Source organism: Stegodyphus dumicola, chromosome 3 (genome assembly GCF_044657685.1).
Source record: "Stegodyphus dumicola isolate Sdum_Otavi_A_Nest chromosome 3, ASM4465768v1".
NCBI classification, from domain to species: Eukaryota; Metazoa; Arthropoda; class Arachnida; order Araneae; family Eresidae; genus Stegodyphus; species Stegodyphus dumicola.
Window position 1 is genome coordinate 90648000 of NC_140770.1, and position 12062 is coordinate 90660061.

The 12062-nt window shown below is 29.0% G+C and overlaps 1 protein-coding gene across 2 annotated transcripts in view; it reads left to right on the forward strand.

Annotated features, from left to right (window-relative positions):
* The first annotated feature begins 929 nt into the window (after positions 1 to 929).
* hiw (MYC binding protein highwire) overlaps positions 930 to 12062 on the forward strand; it is a 256065-nt gene continuing 244932 nt past the window's right edge. The window contains exons 1-4 of one of the 2 annotated variants that reach the window (XM_085813060.1): positions 930 to 1324; positions 3491 to 3560; positions 7028 to 7246; positions 8050 to 8203. In XM_085813060.1, coding sequence (XP_085669186.1) covers positions 1149 to 1324; positions 3491 to 3560; positions 7028 to 7246; positions 8050 to 8203 — 619 coding nt within the window. In that variant the 5' untranslated portion in view covers positions 930 to 1148. The remainder of the gene's footprint in view (positions 1325 to 3490; positions 3561 to 7027; positions 7247 to 8049; positions 8204 to 12062) is intronic. The other variant, XM_085813059.1, reaches the window with a different exon arrangement.

Sequence of the window (12062 nt, forward strand, 5' to 3'; positions counted from 1 at the left end):
CTAAATGGTCTCCAAACAAGATTTTCATCATATCACTTTTTTTTTTTTTTTTCGAGGGGAGGTGCGCCAAAAAGGCATTTTGCTAGGAAGAAAAGGAAAATATATGGGGAAAAGCGGTATTGCCTCGAGTCTTGTTTCGAAGTTTATCATACTATGATAACTTCCAAACTTCATTTCTAATAAATGTTTTGTAAGGTATTTTGCATATTTCATTAGTGTACACATTTTACATCTGTATTTCATAAAATAAATCCTAATTTAACAAAGTTAATTTTCAAAATTTTGCTTTTATACGGTTATTCTTGAATTTCAATTTTCCAACATCCTTTTTATATGATCTAATTCTATAGCGAGAAAAACACCTCCTTCACAAAATTTTTTTGTATATTTTAACTCTAAAGTATATGTAGATATGAAATATGTAATAAAAAATTACGCAGTGTTTGAGCTTATTTTGATAAAAAAATTCCGCAGCGAGAGGGTTAAGAGAGGAATGAGTCACGATGATTTATACTTCAGTGAACAAATATGTATGTAAATATGAACAACTCATGAATCAGCTTCTTTCTTCTACTTACAAAAACATTAATTTCATATAATTTTTATCTTATTTTAACCTAGGATAACGATGGAAGCATTAGTCAGGTTCCATGCAAGCTCGTGAACTACAATGTGGTACGCAACAAAACGTGTGATCTGTACTTCTTTTAAAGTTATGCATAATTCCCACAACAATCAACACTAAACGTTTAATTACTTTTCGATCATAACGTGCTTTGATATACAGAATAATAATTTTAATATAACATAATATTGACAGATAGAATCCGTTCCTTATGCTTCCACTTTTCTGCCACTAGATAGCGTGTCAGAGCAGTAACTTAACTTCATCTGATGTTTACTACTTGAATATAATGTAACAATTTTTTAATCAAAGATGGCATCAGTGTAAAAAAAAGACTTCTAGTCTGCTGTTTGTTTCGATATGATATTTGCATGTATCTTTTATTTATAGGAAAACAATCATTTTAATACAGTCTAAAAAAAAGTTTCTGATCGTAATGCATGAGAAGCTAAACATGTTAACACCATAATATTACATTTAATGTAAGATATTACCGGCCTTCTTAAATTGGTTTTTAATCAACATGGCGGCCTCCGATGTGCAACAAACACCTGACATCTCTTGTATACTTACCAAAAATATTTCCCGTATAAATTCAGGAAACATGCGTTGTGGACCACATTGTAAAGCTGGTGAAATCAGTGAAGATGTTTTACGTGCTGAATTTCATGAAATGTTCCGTCAGTATTCAGATCAAAAGTAAGAAAAAATTTGAAAATGAATTTATCGTGGCGCCAATTTGGAAACTTTTCTTTAATCCTGTGTTTCGTTAGCTGTGTGTTAGATGACCTGTTTGACTTTGAAATCATCATATTTGTTTTTGCAATCTGCATGCTTTAATAACTTGATTGCAGTTTATGTGTGTACATTTTAACATAGACGATTAAATTTTTTACTAGTGCAAGATGAAATGCAAAATTGAAATGTAAATTAGCATAAAATTGAGTATAGGATGCTAATACATTAATTTGTCTCTTCTCTTTTAAAGCTGTTTAGAGAGAAATGCTAATAATCGGCTTTGTTAACGCAGTTTTGTTAAAAAATACTAACAGTAAGAATTGGTATTAACTTTAAAAAATGAACGAAAAAACTGTATTTTTAGGTGTAAAACAGATTTTATCTGTAAAATATCCAAAAAACGTTATTAAGTAATCACGATATTACTGATACATTCTCGGTATTCACATGTGAAGTGGAGTTCGTGTGATCTTTGTTAAATGATTCTGATTAAAGTGATATGTAATATTATTGACAATTGTTATGGTTATTATTAGTAATGATGTTCTTACCTAATTCAACTATTTTTATTTTTCATTATTTTTCTTGTATATAACAGGGGGGGGGACTCTTGATACTTGATTATTATTTTTAATATTGGAGGTGCTCTACATTAATAAATCTTGATTCAAATGCTGGTTAAGCATTTTAAAACTCAGCTTTTCTATATCGCTGAAAAATGAAAATATAATTTGCTTTAAATAGTCTTACTTGCAGATTTTAAATGATTTTCCTTATAAATATATTTTTAAATTGTTTTATTGTAAAATTATTATTAGTATTATTAAGTATTAAAAAGTCTAAAAAATGTATGACATAGTTTCAAATAAAATTGCTTATTTTTACATTTGGTATTAGCAAATATTCAGTCATAAGTTTTATTTAAAAAAAATATTTCTTTGTTAAAGCAGCCATCACATTTAGTTGCCAAAATTGGAGAACTTACTCTGTGATGTTCAAATTTTAAATGTTACTGAAGTGTTCTGGGGTGGCTGCTTAACAAGGAAGTAACAGTTTTTTTAAAAAACTAAATGTGCCTAAAACATATTATCCAAATAGTTCTTAAGACAAGATATAAAAGTAACAATATGGGTGCCTTTCTGTCTTCTAAATAGAAGTATTGTGTTAGCTCAGTAATCCTGCATCTTTTTAAGATTTATTTTATGTGTTTTAATTTTTTTCCTCTACTTCACCTCTAGAATTTACATAAAATTGAAAGAGAAGATTCATGATTAACTTGCTCTGAGCACTAGCTTAACAAATTCATTGAATTTATATTGAACTTGACATGTAGGAATCTACCAGAAATCAAAGAAAAAAAATCATGGCTGGACAGCTACTATAATAATCCTAGTAGTAACTACGATAAATATAATACTCAGCTGTCAATTTGCTGTCAAATTTACATAGCTGCACACTAAAGTTCCCAATCTGAGGCAAGATACAAATAGCATAGGAGTCTAAAAAAATTTGTCTATCCTCTCAGATTTGATGTTAACAGAAATCTTGTAGGGGGAAAAAAAAAAAAAAAAAAAGAAGAAGCTTATATTATATGTAGTTTAATAAAAAAAAAAAAAAAAAAAAAAAAAAAAAAACTACATTCAAAGTTTGAAACTGTAATGTAAACTTCTTATTTGGTTTAATCTTAGAGTTTATCTGAGTCAGAGAATTTTAATAAAATCATTTTGAACTCATTTTCTCAATGCTTTGCTGCATTTTGATTGCACATTGCATAAAAATGTCATAAGAAATTATGTTCTTGATAGAGTCTGGGAACCTTTATTTTTATAGATTTTACGTATTTTAATTGGCTAAGTTTTTTCAAATAAATAAATAAATAAAAAAAGATAGACCAATTAAGTATGTCAGTATGTGGTAATTGTATATTCATGATTTTTTTCTATTTTTCCCGTTATGAATATCATAGCACCAGTTCTTCATTCAGTTTAAGATGAAGTGTGTTGATGAAATTTTGTCTTTCCTGTTATGATTATCATTGCACTAGTTCATGCAGTTGAAGATGAAGTGTGTTGATGAAATTTTTGAGAGAGATTGGTTTATTGAATTAGAAATTTTTCTTTCATGTAGGAAAAAAATTGAACCCAAGAAAATCAAGAAGAAATCAAAATCCAAAACTAAAGATAAGCATAAATCAAAGGTATGATAAATTTGTTTTTATTATCTAATACATCTGCACATATTAAAATATATGGTGATTAAAAATATTTTTTTTTTTAAAGCTTTGAATTTTTTCTCTTTCCTCAAAATATATGAAATGAAATCATGTCTATCATGATTGTTTGAGTATTAAAAAAGTTTCATTTGAATTTTGTTCATTGTTCTCAATACTAAAATGCAGATTTCTTATTTTGGATAAAAAAAGAAATTAGTTTTTATTTATAATTTTTAATTAAAATAATTTTATAAAAATTTTATTTCATACTTAATTTGGCATAAATTTACTAATAGTAACTTGGAAATAAAGTTAAAAAATGTTTCTAATTCTAAGCAATAAAATCAGCTTTTTAATGAAAACTTTTCAAATTTTTTCTGAGGATTATTAAATACATGTTAATTTTTTAAACATTTTATTATTTCAGTTACTTCTAAGGATAAAATATTATTAAATTCTATCAAATTTTTATCCTGAAAATTTTTCTAAGAATTGTCTGAAAGTTGTTTTTCCCAAATTTTAAACTAGATAAAAATTTTAAAGACTCAATTTTCAGTTTAGACCGGAATATTATCATAGTGTAGATAAAGCAAAGTATAGCAGTCTCTTACTTTATAAATGTCAAGTGAAATAATATTAGTCAAATATAGAAATATGAATTGAGTATTATAGTTCATCCAACTGGTGGTAGGATCATATTTTATATTTATAATTATCTTTAATAATTTATATAAAATTTAAAAGAATTGAAGTTCACTTCAGAATCTTCAGAAGTGTAACGAATCTGAAGGTATGCTGGTTCATATACTCATTATCAGTAATTGAAGGGGCCATTAAAAGAGAGGAATATGGTCATGTTTTACTGATTCAAAGCTTTTCACATAATAAGGCAGCATATGGTATCTTTTGCTGTATTTGGAAGCTGCTGTCATACTATTCCTTGGAAAAAAAGGCTAAATAAAATCTTTTATTGATGATGCTTGGCCGTTGTTTAAAGATAATGCTTATAATTATATTAAAGTGCATTCAAAATATGCATTTAATTAACGGGATAGATAATTCTAACTTGTCTTGCATTGTGAACAATTTAGAAACATTGGTGGCCTACTCATCAAGAACAAATCTGTATTTTAATTATATTAATTATTCTGTATAATGATTCTTATGTATTGCATATATAATCATAGTGAATTATATTAATGTGGAAGAGAATAAAATATTTGAAGTACTGTTTCTGCTGTGTATTGAATAGAACTAAAAATTCATTAAATTTAATCATTTTAAGTAGTCATAAATTTTACTCCTTTTTTTAAAGCAAATACAGTACAAAGTCTGTAATCTGGACTCGCCGGGATTTTGGTGATTCCGGATTAGGGTTTTTTCCAGATTATAGATCATCAATTTAAATCTGGTAAGATGGCATGCAGAAATTATACAATTAAAAATATGAAACTGTAATTTATGAAATAAAGAGCAATTATGATCTAAAGGCTATCAAATTTTACAAAAAAAAAAAAAGCTTAATATTTATTTGTTTACTTTATTAAACATTTCTTTCAATGCACGCATGCGTAAAGCATATATTACCTCGCATGCGTAAAGTTGGTGGCTTTGAGGTCCGGATTATAGATCATTCCGGATAATGGACGTCTGGACTGACTTTGTACTGTACTAGGTAACTCATTTAATATTAAAAATATCTTTTCTCTTAGAAAATTTTACAGTGGTATAATTATTATATCTTCATAAATAACTGGATATTAACAACTATGTAGAAAATTTATGTTGTGTGTCAGTCATGAGATTTTATGTGTGAAACTTTTTGTGCAAAATGTGTATTATGACCTTCTTAACTGTTCTCTGTGTACATATTCTTTATATCTAACTTCAAAATACCTTATTTTTAAGTTTTTGGGTAAGCCTGCTTTTCATACTTAAACTCTTCTCTTCTTCCTTTAAATATAAAACTAGAGTCATTTTGTAAATCTATTTTTACTTTTAGAGTGTATTTGATAAGAGAAATAATAAACAAGAAAGAAACTTTATAGTTTATGAAAATGAAAAAAACGGTTCTAGTATTTCGTTTTGAGGACCGTAAAAAAATTGCATCAAAAACGTATGCGCAAAAGCGTCAAATCTAGCAAACGCGCCAAATTTAGCGTATGCGCTGATTTCAGATTGCGTAAGTTTATATGGTTCTATATTTCTTAAGATGCCATTGAAATACTAGTTTAATTTTTAAATCCTTTTTTGATTTAAAATTCTTTTTTGATATCCTATTGATTTAAAAATTTGGGAATTGCTCATGACGAAATGTGTGCAATAGAATGTTGGGTAAAGTGCAGACTCACGCGTTCTTAAGAATTGCACATACTCGGTATCCATGTGCACATCGACCCTTTTTCACTTAAAAAAAAATCCTACAATTGCACAAAAATGGCACTGCGCACACCCTTGACTTTATTTATGTACACATTGACTTATTTTCACTTAAAAAGTAAAAGAAAATTAACAAAAATCCAATTGTTTTTATACTTGTAAAAAGCGGCAAACAAATAAGTTGGCGATTCTGCACTTTACCGAGAATTTTTTTAAAGAAAAGGCATCATTTATTATAGAAAATTGTGTTTGAACAACCAACGAGATGAAACTATGCTTTAGCGATAACTTGGTAGCGAAATAGCGATGCAGGCATCCATTCAATTATGTTTAGCAATTTTTATGTACTGAATTATAATAATGATCTGAATAGTTATTTACTCTTATGCTTCCATTCAGTCATGTTTAGCTTTTTTTATATAAATTATAATAATAAAAAAAGTATTATATGAAATTAACCTTTGATCTAAATTAAAACATCCATCTTAGATAGTTATTTACTATTATACTTCCTTTCTTACATTAGGGTTGCCGCAATTATATTTGGCAGCACTGGCATCAACAATAGTTTGGCGATTTTTTATGGCCCTCAAAACTGAATAGTACCAAAAAACATATTTAGAGAAAAATGTGAAGAAAGGAATAATTAATATTGGTAAAAAGAAATTAAACTAATTCATGCTACAGATGCTCCCTACCTTACGAAAGATTTCTATTCTGAATGTCTGTTTGTACCATGAATTTTTCGTAAAATATTGGTAGGTTAGCTACACTTATCACCTAACAGTATTTGCGAGATAAAAACTACAAATACTATCAGATAAATAGTTACGAAACGAATAAATAATACATTTTAAATAAAAGGTTATAAATAGATAAAGAATTACCTTATGTACATTACATACCTTGGTACCTTCCTGGATAACACGTTTATTCATATCTGGAAATCTTCCTAAAGTGAGAAGTGTCTGTATATGTAAATATAATTTTTCATGTAAGAAATAATTATTTCCCCATGTGAAAGAATTCTTATGCAAATTGTATGAGCTAATATTTTTCTTTCTCTTTGAAAGGGAGATTCTGCTGAATTATCAGCACTTCAGCCTCCTTTCTTAGCCGTTCGAAGTAATCCTTCTTCTTTTGTTGTATTTGCAATTGTACGGCTATGTGTTTTAGAAAAACAAACATGTGAAGCTACTCGTTTGTACCTTAAAAGCATAACATCAAGCTTAACAGATTCTGAATCTGATGATGATGATGATAACAGTAATGAAGGTTCTAGAGTTCCAAAGGTAGGTACCAATATTTTTTGAATTTAATATTTGACTTTAAGAAAACATATTTAATTTTTTTAAATGTATTTTTCTATCAAAAACTATTGCTTAGAATTTTTTTTTTTTTTTTTTTTTAATGATTTAAAACTTTGTTAGTGTTTGGTATAAAAGTAATTAGCTGTCATAACAGTGCTTATATGAAGTTCAACTTTAAAAGGAGCCTCTCAAACTAAAAGAAAATTGCAAAGAAATAAAAAAAATGAAATATAAGTATTTTTTTGCCTACAATATTAATATGCATAAATTTTGGCTTTTATCTTAAAGGGAGATTTTTTAATATCCTGAAAGTAAAGAGTTGAATACTGTGCAATCTCATGGTACCAGAGACCAGTTTACGGGGCTCTACAAATTGCTGTTGCAAAGAGCCTCTAAATGTTTTTTAATGGTTGTTAAATGCAACCCGTATCCTTAGATGAGATGGGACCCTACTTCATAAACCCTGCCCTAATTAAAAAATATCGTTGAAAGTATAATCTCAAGTCAAATTGCTTAATAGACTAATTTGGCATAATATTTAAAGGATAAGTTTTACATAATGTGACACAGTAAGATGTGCTCAATGTATAATTGTTTTGCCATTTTAAGACTGCTGTATAAGATTTGATTAGAAAGTAGCATTTGAAAAAAGTACAAGGTTTTTAAATTGCCATCTTGTTTGAATTCTGAAATAGGGCTAAGTTTATTTTTGATCTTGACCTGCTATTTTTTGGCTGTGTAATTTGTAATATGATTTCTATGCAATAAATATTTCTGAATTTTAGATTGTTGGTATTGGCCTTTGTGGAGTATTCGAATTGATTAAAGAAAGTCAAAAAAACCATCCACATTTTTGCATGAGAGCACTTCAAGCATTATTAGATATGCTACAAGGTCAGCAGCCTGAAGGATTGAAAGGGGAACCTCCTGATGTTATTGGTAATATTTTCTACTTTCTATTATATGTATGTGATTAACATTATGACTGGAATAAAAATAATTTAATAAAAAAACTGAATGATTATGAGATACCATATTGCATTTTTATTAACTTATTTTTTGTTTTAAAATCTGAAACAAGTAGAGCTTTTGCTAATAATTATAATTTTCTTATAATTTTCATTTAATCTTAAGGTATTTTTAGAGCAATTAATGTTCCTTATTTATTGCTATTATTTAAATTATTTGTAAAATTATTTTCTTTTCTTTAGTTCTGGAATAAGTTGATTTTATTACAAAATCCATGGAAAATTTCTTTAACTATGTTTAGAAATGTCATGCATTTTATGTATCTAAAACATGTTTATTGAAATGAATACAACATTTATTTTGAATACAAAAATCAATATCTGATATGTTATTATGAATGAAATTTTATATAAAATTTTTGTGTTGTATAATAATTGAGCTATTAAAAGTATTATATTTTGATACTAGTCTTAAATTTTGTGCAGCTGATATGTGTATATGTATATTTTTTAAGATTAATTTATTGTTTTAAATTTTATGTGCATATAGATATGTAATATAAAAAATATTAAATTACCTTTATAATTTAATTTAGTAATAGCTTCTTCATTCCTCATTTTTAATTTGGGTATTGTCTCTCTGTATTATAAAAATAATAACTTTTCTGGACTGCATAATTTCTGGATCAGTCTGTGTCACATCTTGTGTAATGCTGATGACGTAGCTAATTTGGAACCTGAACTCAAAATTGCAAGAACTGAAACTTTTCTCTTAATAAGCAACGTAAGCCAAAACCTTCTCTTCATTACATTCCATGTTGGATAATTTCACTGTTTACATGTCTTTTTCGGCACATGTATTGGGTCTGGGAAAATGTTCATGTGACAATTTCCCCAATAAATGGTGTCAATGGCAAATAACTGAGGAAACATAGATTGCAGTGACACCAATAAATGCTTGCTGGAAAGGTGATTCATCAAGTATTATTATAAGTGAATAAACATTGAGCATGGTACAGTGGGTGGAAAGTTGTCTGCGTTTGACAATGGAGAAAAGTAAGTAACAACTGCACTTTATTTTGCAATATTATTACAACAAAAGGAAGAACGCTGCGCAGGCTTGTAAAAAAATGTTTGCTCTGTAAGGTGAAGGTACCTTATCAAAATCTTGTGTGCGGAAATGGTTCGCTCGCTTTCATTCTAGTAATTTTGATGTAAAAGATGAATCACTCTCTGGTTGTCCAATCACTGAAAAGGTTGATGAAATTCTTGCAAAAGTCCAGCAAGATAAGCACATCAGCATTGGTATGGAGATGGACTTTGAGCCATTTACACAAAGCTTGCTACAAAAAGAAGCTCAACGTTGTTGTCACTGGAGTTTTAGCAAAAGCATATTTTGCCTTTCTTAAATAAAAATAAGAACTAGACTGAAACAATGATTTTTATGTTAAAATCAAAGAGAAAAGAAAAAACACCGAATCTGATCATGTTCATGCTTCCGGCATATAAATACACAGCATTTGCCAATCTGCCAATACTGCATTATTCATCAATCAGCGGCAATACGTTATTTATTACCGACTCACCTCTGATCTAATTTCCGTAAGGAAAAATCAAATGCTGAACATCCAAGTCAACAATGGCCCTCTTTTCTTCATCCCCCCAAAAAAGCCTTACATAAAATTTTAAAAATGCATACTTCAGTATGAACATTATACTTATTGTTCTTAAGTACTGTAAACAGTTCATAGCAGATACAGCTTTTGTAAATAAGTCTGCATTATTTAATTTGGTGGAGATGAAATCGAGGTCAAACACGAATCTTCTAATACTATAGTGATATCATATGTAAATGTGCTCAGTCCAACGGTTTTTTATTGGTAACCTAAAAAAAATCAATAGCAGATTTATTATCACAAAATAGTTTGCATTCTTTCGAACTGAACTTTAAGATTTCATCTTGTAAGACATTTTTCATGCACATAAATTCCTTTGCTGCTTCCGATAAGGCCTCCATGCTGAATAAACATACACATTTCTGTTTAAAAGTTTGGCTAATCTTTAGAATATGGTAACAGGTAGTTTGGTGACATTTTGGTAAGGCGATAAAGGTTACTAGCTAGGACTTTAGCAATAATCTGAGAAGTACACAGTTCGAATCACAGATTATTTTGTCTCAGAGAAATGAGAGATCATGAGACATGTAACAGGGTTCGTAGCAGTCCTTACAAGTGCTTATAAGTCCTTATATTTGAAAATAAAATATAAAGGCCCTTATAGGTGCTTACTTTTTCTTTAAAGCCCTTATGTTTTTGTTTTTAGTGCTTATTTTTTGCTTTTAGTGCTTTTTTTTAATCCTTTTTTTTTAATGAACGCGCATATTTTTTCCCGTACCAAAGCCGAAACTAAATAAACAACTTTTCTTCCTTATATGCAACGTCAGATGGTAAATCATACTCCCAGAAATTGCTTTCCCCCCTTTCTGTGCATTGACGTAACCTATGGTACGCGTGAGAGTACAGACAGGTGCACGTCGTTCTATTGGTCAAAGAATTGCGAAAACAGTAGAAAATTCCGGTACATTTGGTATTCTTTTCCTCCCACCCAAATACTACACACATTTGAATTTCTATCAAGATTTTAATAATTTGCATTCTCGTTCCGCGTGGTCATCAGTTCGTATTCATGTTTATTATGATCGTTATGCTTATATTATGAGCATATGCATGAATATTTATAATAATATAGTTGCAGTAACTGGTGAAGTATAGGTAAACTTCCAAAAAATGGGTGTTTTTTTACACAGATTAGCTTTCTAAGGAATAATATTCGGAATGGCTTAAATAAAAGGAAAATAATTGAATAGTCAAAATAATTTTTTTTTTCCTGCCAATAATTTATACAGTACGGAGGTTGGGAGGTTTTCCCCTTTCTCCGCAAAATCTCTAATATTGAAGCATCAGACTTTTTTTGTGTCACTTTCCAATCTGGATTGAATAGGACTAATGATTGAATAATCTGGATTGAATAGTTCTCACTTTTGCGGTCTACCCAACCCGAGCGAAGATTGATTCTATTCCCGAAATTTAACGCAGTCTGTTGAAAATTAGAATCAGAGACACCCCAGATTAGTAAGTCTCTTTCTTTTCCTTTATTTAGTTCTTTATTCTCCGGATACTGGCAGCTGTTGATTCCGATTATGTAATATCACATGTGGAAGAATTAGCCGCACGTATTGTGCAATAATGTTTGTGGTATTTTGCAGAGATAATTAATTTTGACGTTCAGTCTAAGATTTGTTTATGAACACTTAAAAGAGTTTTACTGTGCTTTCTAAGCAGCATATTTCTCAGATCCGTTGGTCTATTTTTATATGATGCACATATCGAAATGTCAAAATCATTTATTTAGCCGAGAAATCTAAAGAACGGCTACAATCTCTCCCACTCCTCTTTTTTTGGTTACTATCCAGAATATTCGGCATTTTCTGAGTAAGCGAGTTAGCTCAGCTTTTACTGTTAAAGGATGACTGCATGAAGCAATTTCCCTTCTTCTGATTTCAGAAATGTGCCTTTTTTTTTACTTAAATTACTTTGCTTAGAATATATGTTAAGGGAAAATTGTTATGCAATAAAAATTTAGAAAATGTTCAGAATTTTGATTTAAGTTAAATTATTTAAATACAGTCAAAAGTCTTTAATCCGGACTCGTCGGGACTTCGGTGATTCCGGATTATCGATTTTTCCGGATTATAGATCATCAGTTTAAATCTGGTAAGATGGCATGCAGAAATTATAAAATTAAAAATATAAACCCATAATTTATAAAAT